We start from the raw sequence: 23,544 nt of genomic DNA on the forward strand, positions 1-23,544 counted from the left end.
TATTATTTGTTGGAGCATCTAGAACCCCAATTAATGTCTGCAGGGCCGGCTCTGGCTTTCTGGCCGCCCCAAGCAAAAAAAAAAAAAAAAAAAAAGAAAACCGTGGCGGCCAGAACAGCAAAGCAAAAAAAAAAAAGAAAAAACCTGCGGCGCGGCCGGAGCGTGGGTGCAGGGGGACTCCCTGCCCTGCAGATGTGCCCCGGCTAGCGGGGGCAGGAGGAGGGAGCGGGGGCAGAAAGAGAAGGGGGGCGGCCAGGGCTTCAGCGGGGCACTGCCACACGGCCCCTCCCGCCGTGCCCCCTGCCGGGAGGGCTCTGCACCGCTCCGGTCGGCTGGGAGGGAAGGACGCGGGCTCCTCCTGACGGACTTGCTGCAGGGCGCTCCCATCCTCCGCGCCGCTGCCCCCTACAGGGCGGCCGGAGCAGAACCAAAAAAAAAGTGGCCGTGGCACCCTAGGATTGGGCGGAATGCCGCCTCCTACAAGCTGCCGCCCCAAGCACCAGCTTGCTCGGCTGGTGCCTGGAGCCGGCCCTGAATGTCTGGGGCCCCCATTGTAGAGACACCTAATGAAATGGCAGTCCCTGGTCCAAAGAGCTTCTAATCTGGCAAAAGACAACGGCTGGTTACAGCAAACAGGTGTGGGAAGGACAAGGTGGCAGTGGGACAATTATAATTAGAGTAGTAAGCAGTGGTCATAGGAGGCTTTATGGTGACATGCGATATTGCCACAATAACTTGTCCTGACGGGTTGGGGAACAGAGCTGTGTGCCACCCCTCGGCAGTGGAATTGGCCATACTGCAGGTCTTCGTGGGGAGCATGTGGTAAAATAAATCAGAGGCTTCAGCACAGCAACAGGAGTTCTCAGGCACATGTGGTGATAAAACGGGCACATGTTGTCCCTAGTCCCACCCTCCAAAAACCTCTAAATCAGGATTTCTTTCCTTCTCCTGATGGCATAGGCTGTGCAAAGCTGATGCAGTCAGTCTGCTGTGTGTTGATCCCTGGCGGCAGAGCTGGGTTGAGTCAAATGGACTGAAAGAGAACTTGGGCTGTACGTGCCCATCTAGCTCAGGCACATTATACGTTCCAACAACTCTGTCTGCTCCGCTCCCAGGCCAACTAAAACTTCAACCCCCCCAGGCATGGCGATGGGTCACTCTCTCGCTTCCCCCCTTTCCCAGAGTTAAAATTAAATTGCAGCTGAATTTAATCCTCCTGGAAGCGAGGGACTCGTCATGCTAGCTGGAAATCAGGCAACGGGTGGGCAGGCGCTATTAGGATGATGTATTGATTTTATATAGCACCTTTCAGAAGGTCAGATACAATGTGCTTGCGGATCCCATGCAATAATCACTGCACTTTCTGTACTGCTGAAATTCAGCTACATCTGTGCTGGTATGGGGCAGCTGTGATACTAGGCCAGCAATAAAATGCAGCAATGAAAAGGACAGGAAACAAAGAGGCAATACCTATCCAATTAAAGTGACTGGTAAATTAAGGTAGGTGAAATGTAATTGCTGAAGCTATTACTTGTCTAGAACACCAGGACCAATATTCCTAATCTTTCAAATAGCACCATGGGATATGTAACTACCAAGAGCAATCAGGAGAAAAGGCCAACATGGTGGATTCGTGTCATTCTGCAAGGGGCTTAGATAGGGCGAGGAGTGTGGAATGAATGCCTAGGTAGAGACAGAGAGACCTTAGACAGGCGTGCATCTTATCACAAAGCCACGCAGACTTTTTCCACACAATCCTGCCAAATCACCTCAATCTAGGTGCGATGAGCTCCCTGCTCTTCCAGCCCTGGAGCTGTCCCGAGTAAAGGAACCAACTCATTCCAAATTAGGTCATGGCTTTGCGATGTGGACAGATGTTTAGCAGGAAGCAAAATGAGACAGCCAAGCTACTTTCAGAGGGACAATCTGCAGGCTGGCAGGCCTAAAATTGGAAACACACACCTCACCTTTACTTTGGTAGGCTTGCGTGCAGATCTACTCTACCTGCCTGACCAGCTACTTGTGAGTAGACAGGGCAGTGAAATGTACAAGAGTTCTGCTGTTCCAGTCCCTGATTCCTTGGGTTCTGCTTCAGGCTCGAATAAATGAGGGCAGTTGGAGAGGGCTAGGATGGCTGAACTGGCCTTCTTATCTGTTTGATTGGTAGCAGCCTCTCATCTGCCGCCTACCGAGAAAAGGTTGCTCGGCGGGGCAAACTTTTTAGAAATACGTTAGTGATTTAAAATATCAGGCATTCAGTGAAAGTGCTGCTAGGTAGTCTCCCAAATGAATTGTCCTTGGCTTAGGGAAAGAAGATAATGATTTCTCTGCCCTCTAGGCAGCACGGTTCTGCGTGCATGTACGTGTACACACAAACTTTTGCATTGGGGTGCCAATGTAACCATTTGCCAGAGTTGGGCAAGGCTACTGTTGCTGAAAGAAATATGAGCAAGCCCTGGAACTGCACATGCAAGTTTCTCTCTGGGACAACCTTACAGCTCACTGCTTCCTATCAAACAGAGGAATGGGCTTGCAAATTTTGCCCAGAAAACACCCTGTGGCCATCTGAAGCAGCAGAAAATGACTAACCAGACTGTTTGGAGAGTAGCTGACAAGCAACTTCACCAGCATCCAGGCAGCACTAAGCGGGAAAGCGTTCAGATGGGAAAAATAAACCCAGGCCAGCAACAAATCCAACGACTTGCTGAGGAAGGGGTCCATCCATGTTTCAGCTGCTTCCAGCGTCTTCCTCTGTCTGCCCAATCGCTTGGAACAAGTTGCAAGCTAAAAAGGGCTTTGATTTCTCCTGGCTGAAGTGCAGCCTGGGATAAATATTTCTTGAATCCAACAGCTGATTTTCAGGTTATGCACACAACACAGGAGCACAGTGTGTGTCATGTCTCCCTCTAATGGCTGGTCCACCTGAGAGGTTTAAGAGTAGTATTGCTACCAAAGAAAGGCATTACTCCTTTAGTTCAAGTGGCAGAGACCCCTACTTTTAGTGCTGCCAGCATAGGCGCTCCGGAGCTTGAGCACCCATGGGGAAAAATTAGTGGGTGCTCTGCACCCACCGACAGCCATGCTCCGCTCACCCCCCGCCCCACATCCTCCTCCCCTGAGCATGCCGTGTCCCCGCTCCTCCGCCTACCTCCCAGCGCTTCCTGCCTGGCTGCCGCCAAACAGCTGTTTGACAGCGTTAGCATGCTCCGGGAGTGGGGGAGGAGCAGGAACATGGCGTGCTATGGGGAGGAGGCGAGGAAGAGGTGGGGCCGGGACAGGGATTTGGGGAAGGGGTTGGAATGGGGGCGGGGAAGAGGGGGCGGGGCCTTATGGAAGGGGTGGAGTGTGGATGGGGGCAGAGGCAGGGTCAAGCACCCACGGAAAAGAGGGGAAGTTGGCGCCTATGGCTGCCAGTCCGAGGTTCAGAGTCTGCTGGCATCCCACACAGATGATGCAGAGGAGTGACTGACTGACTTTGCGAACTGACCACGGCCTTTTACCAAATCACCCATGATATGGCTGTTTTTCCCATCAAGCTGCAACAGCCATGCCTTCCTCTGGCTGCAGTGGAATTTCCCAGGTTTATATAAGTCAACTGGAAACAGACTTTTTAAAACAAAGAAACAAACAAAGTCAGGGTGGAAGTTTAATAGATCAGAGCTCTGTTACACCTGTGCACCCTTATAAAAGTGTGTCTTAACCTCATGTCAAATGTTGCTGTATACTTTTTTCAGGAAAGCATTTAAGCACATGCTTTAAACCAATTGAAGTTCTGTGCTGGGGCTTTAAGCAGGAAGAATGGCATACATGCGGTAAAATCAAGGTGTAGTAATTACGTTGTTGATTCAGATATTGCGTCCTGGGACTATGGGATAAGAATTCCAGTGGAGGCTTAAAAAGGGCAGTTAGGTGCCCGATTCCCTTTGAAAGTCAATGGGAGTTGGGTGACTAACTCCTGTTTCTGCCCCTTCATGACACCAAAGCATTTGGGATTGCCATCATTCCAAATTGGTATGCACAGGCCTGATATTTAACCAGACTGTAACTTGTCCTACTATAGGACCAGCCTGATAGTAAAGCAGAGCGAGAATCTTTTGGGGTTGATGTTAAACTAGAACTGGGTGGGATTTTTTTCATACAAAACTTTTTTTGGGGGTGGGGACAAAAACTGCAGATTTGGTGACACAGAAATGTTTCACGTATTTGTATCAGTTTCACTGGATTGTTCCGCTGGAAAAAACTGTGAAACGAAAATTCAAAAAAGAATTGAAACGTGTTTGACGTTTTTGAAACAAAACGTTTTGATTTTTCGGATTGTTTCAACACGTCTTTTTGCTTCAATCCCATTTTAAAAAAAAATCAAAAACGTTTAAAAACGGTTGTAATCAAAACACAACATTTCCGTTTTTGTTGAATTGAAACATTTTGTTCAACCGGAAATGAGAGAATGGATTTCCTTTTTGATTTTTTTCAGAATTGCCAGTGAAGAGAAAAATCAGATATTTGCACAGTTCTAATTGTAGCATCCTGTGGTGGTGGTCACATTGCAATGTGCCACAGAGAATGGGAGACAGCAGCCCTACACAGTTTGGGTGTTTGTCATTTATTTAGTCTGTTTCCTGCAGCGAAACTGAAAGAAGCTGTGGAATTTGGCTTGTTACAGGGCAAATTTTTGCCCCATGCATCTTTATGGGTTTTGAAATCACAAAGAAAATGACTTTTTTTAAAAAAAAACCCAACCCCCTGTGAGATTTTGTTCTGGATTTTAGTTTCTTGCTAATGTGCTTGATGCAAACATTCTCAAGGGTTTGAGGCTGGGTCAGGGTCCATGTGCAGGAGTCCTGAGCATGCAGTGCGAGGCCCAGAGGCAATGTGAGCTGGAGAATTAAATGCTGCTCCCCCACTGTTAAATAAATAAATACATAAAAACGGCCTTCCTGTAGGCTGGCAGAGGAAGGGCAGCAGATTGTGTGGCGAAGTCTCTGCTTTGCGTCTCTTTCCAGGCAGGGTGGCTGTGGAATATCCGAGCTGACCTCTGTAAACCCTCCCTGCTAAGGAAACCTTTGTACTCAGAATCTAACAGGGAGTGAGACAAGGAGGTGGGCTTTCAAACTGCCATGAAAGGAGCACACTGCAAACATACTGAGGGTCTCTTGGGCCTTCTAAACAGCTTGGGCTGGAGTAAGATTTCCCTGCTGGCTCCAGCCCCTTGCTTTCTTTCCCTGAAGCAGGTTTGATAAATTGCAGTGCTTTAAAAGAAACCAATCCAAGTTAGACTATTGAAAGGCTGCAAGCATAATATGCTCCTAGACAGACCTTGGCTAGTATTCTCGGTCGGGTCCTGCAGCAGCAATGAAAGATTATCCTAAGTTTTCCACCTTGGTGAGCTTTTAGGTCCTGTCGGCTGCCTGTCAGCTAGCTGGCACTCTCCCAGCCCTAGCTCTTCTGGCCCCTGTTACATGGCCCATGCTGATCGTTAACGAACTTGGGTAAATACAGAGCCTTTCAACCTTGTGGTTATGAGCTTGTGGACAGAGTTCTCCTTAACACAGCACAATGAGTCTTGAGGGTCCCCCCCCTTTCTCGTGCCCATTTCCGTAACCAACGCCAGTGTCGGGAAGACAGGTGCTTTGGTGGCATGGAAGCTGGCACAACCCCTCACTTGCACTAGCCTTTCACTGCAGAAGATCCGGGACTGCATTGCAGTTGGGTTCAAAGTTAATGCGTTTGATCCCATCTTAGCTCTGAGGCTCTAGACCTGTCGGTGCCACCCCTCCCTTATATCCTTCACCCTCCCGCTTCGACAAGCCGCTGCGTGCCGCATCTAGGATGACTCAAAAGTCAAAGGATTGGGTTGCAGACTTAGCTCTGCTGTGCTGGTTCTGCAGCTCTCCCATGCCCTCAGCCTCCCTTCCTCCCACTCGCTTCACCCACCCGCCCCAGCCAGCTGGCACGCCGCTCCTCTGGTGCGTGCGGCCGACACACCGCTGCAGCTTCTCCCCTCGGCCAAGGCAGCTGCTAGACAGATGCCGGGCAGCCATTCATCCAGGACCCCCCTGCACTCTCGGGCCTGCTCAGTCTGCCACTACAAAAAGGCACCTGGAAAAGCCCTGCACCCTAAGCCCAGGCCTCACGGGCCTGCTGGATATAATAGTCATGGCTGGTAAGCCTCAGAAGAGGCCAGAAGTAGAATCATCGCCAGGTTTGCAGCTCAAGGCTGAGGTGCATTGACAGCTGGTGCCTTGAGCTGGAATAACAAGGAAGCTGGAGATGAGGCAACAGAGAGCTGTATGTGAAAGGTTTCTGCAATTCCCACCGGCCGTGCCCTTGAGTATGTCTTTACTTCAGGGTTAGCACAGGTGATCAGCACCTGGGTTAGCCTAGCACGGGTGTGAGAAAAGCCCTACCCAAGTTATTTTGTCCTCAGTGGTGGTGCACTCGCTCGTGTGTGTTGCTGGGATGTCTGGGGGCATATCCCAGGGTTCTTTGCATTGCAAGTCAACTGGGCTGCTCTGAGTCTTTCCCAGTGAATTGTGTGAGAACTTGTTTGTTTTTCTAGGCATATGGGGGATTGGGGGAAGGCACTGGAGGACGATCAGCACTTGAGAGGTAGGTGGGTTACCAGCCACAGTGAAAGTGGCCCCGGGGTCCAACCCTCTCCCTGGCTGGGCCAGCTAGCCCACATTGAAAGCACCTCCAAACATGGGTGAGGGATTTTGTGTGTGAATGGGAGTGGGGGGTTAGGGACAACACCCAAATAGCCTGGGTTAACTGTGCAGTGACAGCACACCCTGTAACAGCTGGGAGTTTGCTAATAGAAGGAACGTTGGGTATGTAGTCAGTGCTTAGATGCTATGGTCATGGATGCTACAGAGAAACCTAGGGTAGATGTATAGATAGGAATGAGAAGTGGGCAAACACTTCCGGGCAAATGGCAAACTTTTGCTTTTTGCCAGTTTTTCGAACAGGCAAATAAAACTATTCCTCGTTTTGCCAAAGCACGGTAGGAAGCGGTGGTGACCCTGGACCATAGTGTCACAGGGCTCTGTGCTACTGGCAGTGCCATCTGCTGGATGAAATGCTAAGCTGAAGACTTGTGCTCATCAGAGTGGGGTGTAAGAGCTTGCATTACAGAAGTGTTCATCTCGGATCATGGATTTATTCTCCCTAGGAGGATCATGCTTTGCATGACTCAACCCCTTTGCTCTTCCAGTTGCACATGTGCTGCTTCTGCACTTCCTGCTCCAAACTGTTGCCTTGAGTTTCTGCAAGCAGATAATGGTAGTTCATTTCCTTTCACTCCAGAGATGGCTGCGTTTCCAAAGTGAGCAAAATCTAGTGTTTTGCGTCTGTTTACACATTTAGAACCCACTTGTGCATTTCATCAAGAAAGATTGCTGCTCTGAGAGCTCGTATGCTTATATAAATGTAAGATATAGTATGTCATTTCATACCTATACGTTTTGGGGAGAACGTGCTTTATTCTTCATATGTAACAAAGCATTTGAATCCCTGTTTTAAGGGCTGAACTCAGGGCATCCTTAACTTAACAGCTGGCACTTCCATAATCATCATTTGAATGCCAACAGTGCGCTTGGTTCTGCACAAAACTCAGAAGCAGACACTGCTCCTGCCCTAAAGAGCATATCATCTGGCCCCAATCCTGGAAGTGACTCCATCCAAATGGACCCTTTCACCCGGGTGGAACCCGTTGAAGCCTTCCTGCTTATGGGCCATGAGTGAGCAAAGCACTAAGGCATTTAGCTTAAAGTTAAGCACATATTTAAATCCCATTGAAGTTGATGGGACGTAAGCATATGTCTAACATTAAGCATATTCTATGCTTTGTGGAATTGGGGCTAAAGTCACATGCAGGATTGGAGCCCGCCTGTATAGAAATTACGGTGGGGGAGGAGGTTCGAAAGGCAGAGATGGGCTTTAAGTGCCTAATTCCCATTGACTGAATGAAAATTGGGTGTCTTAGTCAAAGGCACAATCTCCCTCTATGTTCTCAGTTCCCCGGCCATCTAGCTAAGCTTTGCTGTTAGGCTTCTGGTCCATTAAATTAACTAAATGTGATGTGCCAGACACACCACTCCCCACACATAAATTCCAGCTAGCAGGCGTTTGCCAGGGCTTCCTTGCTCAGCTGTCGAAAGTTACACCTGGCGAGCTCCCCATCACTGCTTTCCTAATTCATATCCGAGCTTAATTCTCTGGAGCTCTCAACAAGAAACCAAACCATGAGGTGTGTCAAATGCTCCAGCACGGTTGGTCCTGTCACTTCTCCATGACACACTTCCCCCCTTCCCCTGTGGGACGCGAGATGGCTCGGGTTGTGTTTACCTGTTTCCCATTATGGAGTCACAAGGTTGGGAGGAAACTCTTATGTCAATGGAATGTCATTGCCAATGCAGCCTTTATTCCTGGGGGCGGAGGGGAGAGAAAACATAATTCTTATTCTCTTCCACAAAATGCAGGCAATTAATCAGGAGTTGTTTAGATGGGAATTCACTGAAGTCAGCTGGAGATGTACCGCAGTGTGAGGTCACAAGCGGTGGTGTGGAGACTAACAAGTCCCAAGCATTTAGGATGCCCGATGGAAAGTCTGTATTTGCACATATGAGAGGTTAACTTCCCTGCTTTTGCTCCTCTCAATCCTGTTTTGGTGAAATGTGTTTGTTACAGCCCTGGCTAAGGATGGTCACCAGCCGGTTGTATTGGGCTCAACCTTTAGATCCCTGTGTTGTCAAGACAATTGGCACATTCCTGGGGTGTAAACTTCCTGTCTGGCTCTCCTCCTTGGGATGTCCTCAGTCCAAATGCCTTCTGGCCGCAGACCAGTGCTGAACGTTCCAAGCCGCCCACCCAGTTTGTGTGCTCTCCCCAGAGTCCACACCGTGGGCACTCTGTATTATAGTCTAACGCTTTGGGGACCATGTGACAGCATTATTGTACAGTAGCTGGCATTTGTGAAGGGCATAGACTCCACTGCTTTAAAATAGGCCTTTGCCTGAGAAATAAAATTCCAGCAAGCTTCACAGGAAGGTGGTATGGTCCAGAGGTAGGCTAGGAATCTGGCATTACGGATTCTATTCCTGGCTCGGCCACTGGCATGGTGTTTGACCTTGGGCATTGCACCTCTTTGTACCTTAGTTTCCCTGTCTGAAAAATGGGGGTGATGCTACTTGTCTTTCCTTGTGAGGTGCTTTGAAATTTTTGGATACAATGCACTAGATAAAAGCAAAATACTATTATGGGGACCTCTGTGGCCTTCCTTTGGATTTCAGAATAAAAGGTGTTTGGGGGATGGGTTAGAGGAACCCAGAGGGTTCTGTCTTGAATTATCTAGCCATTTGAGGTACTACATAGTGCTAATCCTGTACCAAAGAATGTTGGTCTACTGAGAGCTGATTAACTCAATCCCCAGAATGTTTGTTTGTTTCTTTCTTGTTTGGAAACTCTCAATTCCAAATCATTTTATCAGCAAGAAGGAATTTCTGGCCGCACATTGAAATAACTTTTAAATGCAGTTGTAACTTCTCCAACTTTCTCACAAGTACGTACAACAATTGAGGCTGTTCTGGGGTGATGCTTTTTATATTATTATTTTAAATTGATTTCCCCCCTCCAATATGCCCACAGCTTATTTACTATAAAGGGGGGGAGGAGTATAAAAAAGGCAAGTAATATTGATTGTAGCCCATGGCTTGCCAAATGGAAAGAGAGAAGTACACATGTTAAATCCACATTCACTATTTTCCCATCATCAAATAGCGATAATATTGTAAATTCTACAAAAAAAGAAAAGAATCATTTAAAGTAACTTTTCAGCTGTGCTCAGCAAATGAGAACAAAATTTCAGATGCAAAGCATAAAAGAAATTTGATTTTTAATATTCTTGTTAACAGTTATGGGCCTGATTGGTTGTTCCTTGTGCACCCCAAACCAATTTTGCAGGAATACGACCTGTGTCACTGAGGATCCAGTTTAGATATTTTGGTCCAGATCCTCAGCTGGTGCAAACTGGCATAGGGCCAGATCCTCAATGATGCTTTCTCAATAAGGTATCAAACAAATAAACTTTCTGATACTTTTTATTTCCTTTCCTTTCTCACAGGGGGTCACTGAGGCACACACAGTTAACTATTTTCCTTTGATCCAATCCTATCTCCTCTAGAACATTTACTTACATATGCTTGTCTGCAAACTTTAGTTTCAGCTTGTTCGTACGAGATTCCTGCCCCCATGGAAATTGGTGGGAGTTTGGGAGTTTTGTCATTGACTTCAGTGGGGAACCAGGATCGAGCCTTTAGGTCCCATCTTGGGAAACCATGAATGGCCGGGATCTTGCAAGCTGTTCTACATGGATGGACTTCCACAGGGGTCTGTTCATAGGGAACAGCTTGTGGGATCAGGACCTAAACTCTTGTCAGGACACTGAATCGCTGTCTTATCTACTGATCTCTGTGAGAGCAGCTTTCTTGGTTAGGAGGTCCACTGCCTTGCAGCGCGCTGCCCTGCTTAGAAACGGCTGTATCTTTTGGATCTGAAATTAACAAAACAAAACCAAAAATCCTGGCCTTTCTCCATCCAGTTTGTATTTTCAGGGGATATTGCAATGTGTAACCAACTAAGGACCAATAGAACTGTCGTTATTTTTATTCCCTGTCTCTAATGTGCTTGGATCAGCATTGGCTGCTCAGCAGATTACGTTGTACTTTATAAATTGTCTGCAAAAAACCTCACTTTTGAGTACATTCCAGGGCGCATTGGAAGTGTGAGAGTTGGGGTCAGGCCCCTCCATGCATTAGGGGGGCCTGTGGCAGGAATCAGATAGTTCTGCTTCTAATTGCTTTTTAAACTCTCCACAGATTTTTGTGCATTAAACAATGGGGTAACAGAAACACAAATACATTGGTGCTGTGTGTACAGTTTGCATTTACAGAGGGGGTTATTTTGCTTTGATCGAGGCAAAGGACTGGATCAGTACAGTCAGCCAAATAGCTGTCAGGCTGAAATGGGGTGGGCTGAGGTTTTAAACAGCAGCAGAGTTTGGAAATACAGAGGGTTTCACTCTGAAATCACCTGCTGAAGTCATACCAGTTCCAAACACATGGTTATTACATTTGTGTCTAGAGACCCCAGCCAAGATCAGGGTCCCATGGTGCTAGGGGCTGTACAAAACACCGCACGAGACAGGCTCTGCCCCTGCTACCTGGTGGTTACCTGGCAGCCTGCATGAAATGACTTGTTAATGTCCGTTGTAGTGGACAGGTGTCCACCTCCCTAGCAATGACATCATAGCCATGGGAACCGACCTGCCTTCTTCCCGTCGGAGCTGATCCCTCCTGCTCAGGATTAAGCCCACGTGCAGGGAAAGATTGCGAAGATGCACTGCTGCTGTCTTGTGCTGTACTTATTCTGTGGGTAAATAGACAACATTATTCTCCTGGGCTACTTGGACACCTCGTGCTGGCACTCAAGTGTTCAATCAGCAGAGAAGCTAATTGCTCTGTATTTAGGAGCTGCTTCCTCTTTCAGCTTGGCTGGCTGTTGGAGCGGAGTAGGCTGGTCCAAGGCTTTGCCATCGCCCTTCGTCCTCATGGGGAAAGCAGGCTAGGCCACGTCTATGGAACCATTGCTTCCAGCTGTGGAGATCTCTCTTGCAGTATTTGTCTGTATTAGTCTTTTCTATCTGTCTGTCCGTCCCCCTAGCTACCTGCCGATTTATCTATTGATGTTTTTATAATGTAATATCTGGGCAGCTCCCAAGAGACGACAGGCCGGATTTCCAAAAGCACCCATGTAACGTAGGGGTGCAAGTCCACTGACTGTCAATGATATTTGTGCTCCGAAGTCATAGGTGCTATTAAGAACCCGCCTTGAGAGCTTGAATTCCCAATAGACCAGCAGTCTGATTTTTTTCCCTGCATCCCCTTTGGCAGTTGGAGCCATGGTTTTATTTTCCCAATGCATTTCTAAACTCTTGTTCTGCTCTTTCCGCTCCTGCTATTCCTTCCCCTCTCTCTTTCGCCTTCACCTCTTTTCCTGTCTCTGTCAGAGAAGTGAGTTTTATACTTCCTTGGGAAGGCTGTGAGATTTGCGGTCATTCTAGCCTTCCCCAGCAATGGTGCCAGACCTTGCTCCTGTTGCAGAGAAAGCTCTAAGTCCCACTCTGGTAAGCTAGACCCTGGAAGGTGGTGTCATCATCTTAGAGAGAGAGGTTCTGTAACTTACTCAGGGTCAGTTCCATGCAGATCCTGGAAAATTAGGACCAAGACTTTGAATAGAACCCAGTATAATCTATGGCGAGCCAAAACTGTGGGGAAAAAAGCAGCATTCTCTTCTACACCATCAGAAAAGCAGCTCTCTGCAATGAAGGAGCTCCCAGCAGGTAGTTCCACTGCCCACCCTCTTCTCCATTTCTATCCACACTATGCAGGGCAGCACTTTCAAAAATAAACTTCTCAGCCTGTGAAATTTGCAGTCCAAGCCGTTGTGCTGTAACCTTCACGTAGCCTGTGGCTGCTGTGAAATGTGCCGGGTCCTGAACATCAACAGAATGCATCAGAAGGAGCAGTGCAGTTCAGCAGCCAAGATGAGTGGTTTCCCATCTTGTGTTCAAGAGTTACTTATAAATAGGCCTGGACGGATTAGATTTGTGTTGGTAAATGTCTATTTCACCGCGCACACACACAAACAGATGAAAAAATGTTTCCTTGGCTGATGCTCTAAATTTACAAATAGGCAAAGTAAGAAAAATGCTGCCTGAGAACTTCTTAGGGTTTGTTTTAAGGATATTTACTTCATATGTTTTGACCTGTGATGTTGAGAATTTGTGTATTGATGGTTATAAAGTTTTAACTTTTTGAACCTCATCATCTGTCATTAAATAATTATTGTGTGCCACCCTGTTTTCTGATGTCCGCCCCCCAATTTCTTTCAACTGTGAAAATTTAAATGGATGAAAATTGGAAAAAATCCTTAAAAACCAACATAATAAAAATTGAATTCTACCAAAACTACTTATAAACTATTTAGTTTAACTGAGGTTGCTTTTGTTTTGACTGATTGCAGATCAGATTTGCATACCAATTAGATGTGCACCTGCTGTGACAGCACACACAAATTGGTTAATTGTACAAACAAATATACCTTTTTGGTTGCTGGCACATGCAATCATTCATTTGCCTGGATAATCATAGAAATTGCATGTGCAAATCAGATGTGTATTTGCTGGGCAATGACCTCTGTAGTTTTTATATTAAAATCTGACTTCCACACTCACCAGAAAGAAAATATGAGAATTTTATGAATAGCCTCATACGTCTGGACAGTGTTCTTTACTTTTCATTTTTACATGTTTGCCCCTAAATTGTTTAGATCACAGAATAATTTGTTGCCATTTTATAATTATTTTTAACCTATGAAATGGGGTTTTATTTTGCTCTGTCATTTGTGCTCTTACGCCCTATCAAAGCTTGTCCCACTGGAAGACTCGCCCTCTAGTATTTATTAACACCAAGGGTTGGGAGAGTGTCACATAAAAACCACAACACTGCAATTCATTTTTAAAAATTAGAACAACTTGATGCATGAATGAAAATAACTGTAAGGGGCACTAGATGGGGAGGGCTCTGAGGCTAGGTCTACACTACAGCGGGGGGTCGACCTAAGATATGCAACTTCAGCTACGTGAATAGCGTAGCTGAAGTGGCATATTTTAGGTCGACTTACCTGGCTGTGAGGACGGCAGCAAGTCGACCGCTGCCGCGCCGCCGTCGACTCCGCTACCGCCTCTTGCCGCGGTGGATTTCCGGAGTCGACGGCAGAGCCATCAGGGATCGATTTTATCGCGTCTTCACTAGACGCGATAAGTCGATCCCCGATAGACCGATTGCTACCCGCCGATCCGGCGGGTAGTGAAGACGTGCCCTGAGTTACTACAGACAATTCTTTCCCAGGTGTCTACCTGGCAACGTCTTGCCTATATGCTCAGGGTCTAAATGGTCACCATATTTGGGGTCAGGAAAGTATTTTCCCCCAGGTCAGATTGGCAGAGACCCTCGTGGGGTGGGGGTTTGCTGTCCCCTGCAGCATGGGGCCTGGGTCAGTTGCAGGTTTAAACTAGTGTAAATGGTGAATTCTCTGTCACTTGAAGTCTTTAAACCATGATTTGAGGACTTCAGTAACTCAGCCAGAGCTCAGGAGTCTGTGATAGGAGTGGGTGGGTGAGGTTCTGTGGCCTGTGATGTGCAGGAGGTCAGACTAGATGATGATAATGGTCCCTTCTGACCTTAAAGTCGATGAGTCTAAGTGGAGGTAAAGAGATGCCACTGGGGGTTCAGTTTACCTATGGCCTGGCATTGAGAGTTCTTAACGTATCTCTACACTACAGCTGCTACCACGGCGCAGCTACGGCACTGCAGCTGTGTTGCTGTAGCACTGTAGCGTAGACGCTTCCTACGCTGGGATTTTTCCATTGATGTAGTTAATCCACCCACCTGCCCAAGACGTTATCGCTAGGTTGATGGAGGAATTCTAGCCACAGCTACACAGTGGGTTAGTGGAGCTAACAAAGTCACACAAGGCATGACCTTTTTCAGAGCCATGTGACTAGGTCAATCCAATTTTTAAGTGTAAACCAGGCCTTAGGAGGCACTTGGGGACTGGCTGTAATCTGTAGTGGGGCAGCTACTGCAATTGCACAAGCTTTGGGCCTCATCTCCATTCAGAAGTTAAATCGGTGTAACTGTGTCCGTTAGGGGAGTGGGTTTTGGTTTTGTTTTCACCAATACAGCTAGGCCAGTACAAGCGTGGATGCAATTATACGGTATAAAGGTATACTTACACTGGTATGGCGATTCCCTTTCCTGTATGGGAATCGCTAGAGTAGTATACAGCACCTTTATACCAATATAATTGCATCTAGAGGGGAAGTACTGGTCTAATTATACAGCCATAACTACTTTATAGTATAGACAAGGCCTCAGTTACTACACTTTCCACCTAAGACTTCTCAACAGGTATCTGTGCTGCTGTCAGGAACGTTACAAGTCTCGGGCATATTGCATTCACGTGTTTGTTTTTTCCTTCTGGTTTTGAACAGGCTGCTGAACAATAATTTGATCAAACAAGTTGCAAGAAGGTCCTTTGAAGCTCTGCAGAACTTGAAATATCTGTGAGTTGGCACCTCTAAATCCTATAAAATCCAATAGCTTCTATAACTCTGCCAGTCAAGTGCATACTTTGTTTGCCAGATCTTCTAGATGGCATTGACATAAGTATATCCCAGCTCCTATCCAGTGAGAACACACCAGCTGGGTCCAGCTTTATAGCTCTTTTCTGTGTATCTTGACTACAGCCATGTCCAATGATCCTAATGCTTCACATTTCTCTGTCCTCCTCTCTCCCCAAAGCTACCTGTACAAAAATGAAATTCAGAGTATCCAGCAACATGCCTTCAAGGGGCTCCATTCTCTGGAACAGCTGTAAGTACAAAAGAGCTCTGTTTGCTGCTTGGGGATATGATTCACTTTGGAAACCCTCACTCAGACACCTCTGAACTGCTACGCATGGCACTTAAGACTGATGACAGGACTTCAAGAAGGGTTGGTCCTTCCACACTGACTGGTCAATGCTGAAGACTGTTCTTACTTTCATTCAGTTGCCCATGGCCCCAAGGGATATTCCAGCAGCTGGAGATCCCTGTAGTGTAGGAATGCTCTGGCCATGCCTCCCTTTCCCTCCTTTTCCCTCGACAGTTTCCTTGTGCTGGGAGGTGATGGGGAAGTGTGGGAGCCACTAGAAGATCTTTATCCTAAGTGGGGCAGATCTTTACAGAGCAGGGCCCAGTATCTGGCCCTTTGTTTGAATTTTGGGGATAGGCTCAGTTTTTCTTTTATCCAATCCAGATACTGGAAGCAAATGGGCGAAGCGAACAGGCAGTATTGTTGAGTATTTATAGCAACTGTCGATATTGTGGTGTTTGAATGCATTAAAATGGCTGCTGAAGTCCAACTTTGAGGTACCAAACAATAGAAAAACTTTCAGACCATGCCTCCTGGGATGCCCCGGGATGATGGGAGCCTACACTCTGTCTAGCCACTGGATCCTGTAATGATGTTTCAGTATTCTGTAATGGTGCCCTCTCTGGCCATAGCTAATTGCTCTCTTTGTCAGTTAGAGCCATTTTTCTTTCCAACTGTCAGCACTTCATGGCCAAAGTGGTACAAGAAAATCAAGGGGTAAATCTTCCAAAGCATCCTCACAAGTTGGGATGGCTTTGTGCATGCACGGGGGTGGGGTGGTTCATGAGAAATCCCTGGTGCAGGTGTGCATGTGCCCATGCACAGTGAGGGATTGTGAGCATAGCAGGCAGGAGGACAAAAACTACTTGAACATGCTGGTGGATGCAGCCAACGGTGAGTCCTTTCTGCCTTGTGCATCATCACCAACAACCAAGGTTCTGGAGATGGAACATAACTGGCTACTTTGCTGTATGAGGAACAATAGGATTCAACTTGCTCTCTGCAGTGCTGACCGTACTAAATGTATCTAATACCTTTTCCTCCTCAATAAGCTCAGCAGAAAGGTTGAGAAGACTCCTGGGGAGCAGATACTGTACGTGCTGTAGCGTAGGGGCTCTTTTTAGAGATACACTTCTAGCCACAACCACATTTTAACAATGAACAAACCAGATTTGGTGTCAGAGGGATAAAATCCCCCATCTGTTTCCAATCCTTGAAACAGGCTTTTCTCCAAGCAAATTGGCCTTGCTCAAATCCATCCCACAAGCCAACTTTTCAAGTAAAACTAAAACCTGTTTGATGGACAGTATCCGCTGCTTTCCTTCAGAGGAATGAAAGCACGCAACTGAGACTTATTAAAACAAACTCCAGGCTATAGAACTGAGTCACAGTGGTTTGGTCTTTATTCTGATAGCCAATCTTCTATCAAGATTCATTCCATTATGAACGGAACAGCTGCACGCTGGCTTTTGCAATCGTTTCTCGAACCAGTTGGATGCAACTGGTAGAACATAGACTTGTAGAGTTATCAGGGATCACCACTGGAGCTATACTTGGGTGACATAAGGGGAGGAGGCTACTCCCGCCACTTTGATATTTAGGTATTTTTCCTAATCATTTCAGAGCAGTGCTAATGTTGTGGGTTGATGTAACAGCTAGTTGGTGGGGGGGAGGGAGTGGAACCTTGATTATCCCTGTCTCTGTATGTTTGTTGTTATGCGCTCCTTCATCCCATCCATGCAAAAGGTTCCACTAGAACCCTGTACCGTTGGATGGCAGACGTGGCTTGGAATGTTAGTGGAGCCGAGAACATCAGCCCGGAATTAATACATTTTGGCAGAGCTGGGTTGCTCATGTTAAGCACAGGTCAAACTTTTGCCACTCCATTGGACCATTCCCCTCTAGGGAATCCCTTCCTCAGTGCCACTTCTACTGTCCTTGTTTGACAGGTTTAAACTAGAATCAGTGGTAGATTCTCTGTAACTTGAAGTCTTTAAACTTTGAGTTACTGAAGGTAACAAATCAGCCAGAGGTCATGAGTCTATTACAGGAGTTGGGTGGGTGAGGTTCTGTGGCCTGTGATATGCAGGAGGGCAGACTAGAGGATCACAATGATCCCTTCTGGCCCTTAAGTCTATGAGACGGCTATCCTGACTATGGTGGGGTGTATAAACCCGCACCAGCAGGGAAAGGGTTAAGGGGCTGTTTGGGCTGGAGTAGCTAAGTCATGCCAGGAATGCAGAAGGAGTTTAAAAGGCAGAAGCTCCGCTCAATAAGAGGCAGCCCAGGAGGGGAGCAGGCTGTTAAGTTTCCCAGCTCTCCAGAAGATGTCTGAGAGCGAGTGGAACCTCTGCCCTCACAAATGGGGAGCACAGATCCCCTGAGCTAAAAGGATGAAGAGATTGTATCCTGTGACTTGCGCTGGAGACCCAGTGGACTCTGGCGTGGACTGTGGCCCATCCAGGGCCCCTTTGAGGAAAGCGGCCTATAACCTGGCTAGCACTGCCCCCGGATTTTGTTTTTTCTTTGCCCCTTTGTTTAACTTCTTTTGCTGACTTTGGGTTTTGTTCATTTCACTTGAGACCCCACAAAGGGGAGAAATAGCCAGAAAGTCTCAGCTGGAGAGCTGAGAGCCCACTGCCACAAAACCATCACGGAACCCTTCCCCTAGGCAGGCTGGACTTACACCAGTGCAGTTTCCAAGTAACATCCAAACGGGGTGCTCTGATGAGGACAGATCCTTGACACTGACCTTGTGTCTTCCGGGTGTTGGGGGGGGCCCTATGTAAGGCTACGTCTCCCCTTCCCCCAGTCTTGCAAAGGACCACCCTATACGGATGCTAGGGAATGCTTTAGGTAGCAGGAGGGAGGAGGGGAAAGCCCTGTACTGTTGCAGCCACTAGCTCCAATGACAGCAGCTTCAGAAGAACCACATAAAGCTCAGCCCAGGTTAACAGGGTCTCTCTCTGAAGCTATAGTACAGTAAGTTGTTGGTGGTGGTGTTTCTAGGGCTAAGGGGAGAGCTTTGAAAGTCTGGCCTATGGGGTTTTTTATGGTTCGGTAGGGTAGAATTGTTGACAGCTGACAGAAGTTTCTTGGAACGGATAGATAGGGCATGATTTCCCAACCCGGGCTGGTTTTGCACATGCAAATTGCAGATACAAATGTGAAGACCGTCTTCTGAAAATCTGCCCTTGACTGATTGACTGGTGGATGTTTGTCTGAACCACTCTCCTGCGGTGAGCTATTGTCCAGCCTCGTAAGTCCGTTTTTATAACACCATCCCTTGTGCTTTTCTTTTTGTGCCAGTTACCTTCATTTCAACAACCTGGAAACCTTGGAGCCAGAAACCTTTAGCGACCTGCCCAAACTGGAAAGACTGTAAGTGAAGAGCAAGGGGGACTCCCTTGCTCACAACACTCTCTTGACTTCTCATCATGTGGCCCATTGGAAGAGTTTCTATCTTGGGTGATGGGCAGGAAAGTTTCTGAAGCTTTAATTTCAGGATCTGATTTCTTCTGCTTCATTTCCATGGAGCAAAGCCGGGCCTCTAAAATTAAGGGAGACCTGGAAATGAGTTTCCTCAAATCAGAAGACTTTAGGTCCTTGCAAAACAGAAAGGTGGGTGAGAATATTAGGGGCTCTTCCCAGGATGTATTCTGTGCATTCTGACACACACACAACAGGGTGAATCCACTGCTAGCCCTGTAACTGGTCAAGCCATATTAGAATGCTATGATTTTACACTTCTTTTCAGGTCAACATTAGTCAACTCTTGGCACCAATGCCGGAACGGGGTGGGGGAGGGCAAGGGGCCATGCCCCCCCCCCCTTTTTAACATGGGCATAGTTTGGAGGGGCAGGGGGGCTTTGCCCCCCAAACTGCCCAAACTTGGGCAGGCTCGAAGCAGTGCAGGCAGGGGCTGCGCATCCCAATGGGGGAGCTGATCACAGTGCTGCAGGTGCCAGACAGCGGCTGGTGGGAAGGGCAGGAGGAGGACAGGCTGCATGGCTGGTTCCCAGTGAGCTACGTGCAGCTGCTGGAGGTAGGAGACCGGCTGTACCAAGTGCTGGGGAGAGGGGGGCGCAGGGGGCTAGGTCCATGAGGGAGTGCAGGTTAGGAGAAAAGGGGGCTCAGGAGAGAGATGGGGAAGGGGCGCAGAATTCCGCCTTGGCCCCCCCACTTCTACAAAGATTCTGGCGTCCTTGACTCTTGGGCAGTCTGCATGAGAAAATGAGAGGGAAATGCAGTCAGAAAAAGATAACAAGAAAAATGTGTGGAATGCCCTAGAATGGCTAGAGAACTAAAGCTTTCCTTTCCTACTCCCCAGTACTACTTAAAGGAACAACATCGCAGCCAGAACAAGTCAAGTGGAGGTTCACTTTCCACCTTCAGTTCAGCAAGCCCTCTCTACATTGGCAAACAAATGTGCTTTACATCCACAAACACTAGAAAGAGGCCCCAAGAAAAAGCCAGGATTCAAACATCCCTGAACTTTAGGATAATCGGGACCTGGATCAAGAGGTTCTAGCTGATCTTTGTAACTTAACAAACTAAAACCCTGGATCTAAATTTCAGGGAAGTTAAAACTCTGCATTTAAACCTCAAATCGAAATTGTGAGGCATGGCTGAACTCTAGGGCACCCATGCACGCATTTCACACACTAGGCTGCCTGTATATTCCTTTCCTGGTCCATTGTTTAATACGGTGAGTTACTCACTAGCATCTGCCAATTTTCCTTTGTTCTGAATTGTAGATATGGCTGCAGACCTCCTCCCAGTAATCATAGACTAATTATTCCATCTTGCTCCCCACCTATGCATACTGGTGTAACTAACTTCCTGTTCTTCTAAGAACCAGGAGTCTTGAACCATATGTCTCAGAACCTGGAGCTGAACTTTGGTTTTACCTAGAAATAGGTCAAGGGACTGGTGTTGGATCTGTACTAGATTTAGGATAGGGTTTGGGTTCGGGTTCAAGGTCCCGTTGATTCTAGGATCAGGTTTGGGTTTAGATTTTTAAGGGCACTGGGCTAAAATGAGATGCCTGCCTCCTTGCGTTGAAATCTTATAGTAATGGCTGCTCTCGCAAAATTTCAGCAGTATCTGAATCCATCCATCCATAGGTCCCTTCTGGTTTTGGATTTAAGCTAGAAACAAAATGCTTGGGATGGGTCCAATCCTAGAGATTCAACCTCTTCCTCCCTGCCCCTTGCAGAATTTGAAGTGGTTTTGATTTAAGAATCTGGTTTGGGGACTTTTTTATTTCAAATCCTGAGTCACTGTTTCCAGTACACATTCAGCATTTGATGTTGCATATTGCATTGTGTTCACAAGCAAATTAACAGTATCCCTATAGCTCCTAAAGAGTATCAAAGAATCTCTCTCTCTCTCTCTCTCTCTCTCTCTCTCTCTCACACACACACACACACACACACACACACACACACACACACACACACACACACACACACACACACACACATATAAAATTCTGCACATCAGCAAGGTTCTGGTGACCAATCTTAACATTTAAACTGAGCCTTGACCTGGGACGTTATCTGTATAGTATAGAACGGGGGTCGGCAACCTTTCAGAAGTGGTGTGCCGAGTCTTCATTTATTCACTCTAATTTAAGGTTTCGCGTGCCAGGAATACATTTTAACGTTTTTAGAAGGTCCCTTTCTATAAGTCTATAATATATAACTAAACTATTGTTGTATGTAAAGTAAATAAGGTTTTCAAAATGTTTAAGAAGCTTCATTTAAAATTAAATTAAAATGCAGAGCCCCCCGGGCCGGTGGCCAGGACCCAGGCAGTGGGAGTGCCACTGAAAATCAGCTTGCGTGCCGCCTTCGGCACACGTGCCATAGGTTGCCTACCCCTGGTCTAGAATTCTGTATAACACTTTGGCACTCTTGATATCCCCATTGCAGATTCTTGCACAACAACAAGATTTCCAGAATTCAGCCAGGAACCTTCTCTCAACTGGAATCCCTCAAACGGCTGTAAGTGGACAACATTGCCTGCAAAGAACAATTGTTTTGTCTTTTATCACGTGGCCAGGACCTAGAGACCAATTTGACAGGCTGACAAAGGTTCCAGTTAATGTAGTTCTGGGACAACTGTTATGTCTAGTACACTGTTGTGGTAGCCACGCACAAGAGAAGACGTAACCAGTTAGTGGGTTCTTCACTTTGGTGACTCAAATTGCTGTAGTGCCGTCTGCACAATGCTGCAGCTGAGGGTCGCTCTTAGGGCTCAGTCCTACAAAGTGCTCAGTACCCTCCACTCCCATAGCAAGGTTGAGCTCATCCAAAGCTCATTGAAGTCAATGAAATGACTCTGCTTGTTAGCCATCCTGGGTTCCTTAGATCGATACACTCAGTGAAAGGAGAAATATAGCAGTAAGAGAAGTCTTTTAGTATTTTTTATAGGGACTTTGGATATAACCTTGTGCTTCACTACACAGCCAAGGAGCATGGTTATCTTGCAACAAACACAAAGCTTATCATGTGGTGTTCTTCACTTAACCTGGCTTTCTCCTGGTTTTCTCTTTCTTTCACTTAAAAATCCCTCAGACCTTAGAGTTATTTGTTGTTATGATCTTAGGAAATGAACAGGGTGAAAAGTTTTGTGCACAAATCATGGGGTTCTGCCATAATTGAAAAATCTGTGGTAGGATCATGTTTCCCCATTCCGCTCCAGCCTTCTCTACATTTGCTGCCCACAGAAAAAACTCCTTCTCGTGTTGCATAATAATAATAATAATAATAATAATTTATAAGAAGTTGTAAAATTTTGCCCCAGTGTCAAGGATGAGTGAGATGTTTGCAAAATATGGTTACATGGTATGAATTTTTGTACTACCAAATATTTGTTTAATGAAGCATTGTACCCTTTTTCATTTTTCTTATGCAATTTTCACAAAGTGAAACCCAAGAACCTTCCACAGCTGAACTTCCAAAAGGGAATGTGGTATAGTCTAAAGTTTTCTTCGGTCTCCTTTAGCCCTGCACCTAGAGATAACCCTAGGAATGAGATCTTCAGGGAAGAAAGGACAGAATGAACTGAGATACCATTACTCCCATCTCCCAAGGGTGGGGAATGGGTTACAGAGATGAAAACTCCTCTCCAGTCATGGCAGCATATGCTATACAGCATCTAGCACTGGGCGTACCAAGCAACTGATCCAAAGCACATTAAAATGAATGGGAATCTTTCCACTGGCTTCAGTGGGCATTGGATTAGACCAAAGAATTGGAACGTTAGATTGGTGGCGTTATTCCTTATATACAAACCCACAAACTGTTTAGATGTAAAAATGTGTCCATAACATTTGTGCTTGTATTTGTGGTCCCACAAATGAATTGTGGACACCAATATTGGTAGCTGGACAGTTAGTGAACTGACTTTCTAGTTTCAGACCAGATGAAATATCTGTGTAATGGGCAGTGGTGCGTATTCTAACTATCCAGGTATAATTTGGAACGAACAAGCATGGGGAGCTAAACAAGGATTTCTACCTTCAGCAGTTAATAGTCGAGCTGAACAAAAACTGGACTTTCCATCCGGCAGGAAATTTTGATATTTCAACATTTGTTTTTATCCCAAATCAAGACACAAAGTTAAAATTAGATCTGGTTGGAAAATGCAGTTCAGTCAAAATCAAAATGCTTCAAGAAATCGTGTCAATTTTCCTAATGTTTCACTTCAGGGAAGAAAACAGGAGGGAAAGTCTTAAAATGTCGAAATGTCCCATTTTGACATTTTGGAATGAACCGTTTTAATTTTTTATTTTGAATATAAAGATACATTTGAATGAAGTTTTGAATCCACTTTTGATTTTGAATTTTGTTTATTTTATATTATATTATACATGATAACAAAATAAAGTCGAAATCTTAACTAATTACTTAGATCTATCTAAAACATTTTTAAGAGTTTTCTTTTGCAGAGAATTTCTAGATTTTTGGCTGAATTGGAATGAAAACAAATTTTGAAATCACAA

At 46.2% G+C, this 23,544-nt stretch overlaps 1 protein-coding gene across 1 annotated transcript in view; it reads left to right on the forward strand.

The window, feature by feature from the left end:
• LOC135886751 (peroxidasin homolog) overlaps positions 1–23,544 on the forward strand; it is a 62,815-nt gene that overhangs the window by 13,386 nt on the left and 25,885 nt on the right. The window contains exons 3-6 of the mRNA XM_065414533.1: positions 15,113–15,184; positions 15,423–15,494; positions 18,843–18,914; positions 21,470–21,541. Coding sequence (XP_065270605.1) covers positions 15,113–15,184; positions 15,423–15,494; positions 18,843–18,914; positions 21,470–21,541 — 288 coding nt within the window. The remainder of the gene's footprint in view (positions 1–15,112; positions 15,185–15,422; positions 15,495–18,842; positions 18,915–21,469; positions 21,542–23,544) is intronic.

Source organism: Emys orbicularis, chromosome 12 (assembly GCF_028017835.1).
Source record: "Emys orbicularis isolate rEmyOrb1 chromosome 12, rEmyOrb1.hap1, whole genome shotgun sequence".
Classification (NCBI taxonomy): domain Eukaryota; kingdom Metazoa; phylum Chordata; order Testudines; family Emydidae; genus Emys; species Emys orbicularis.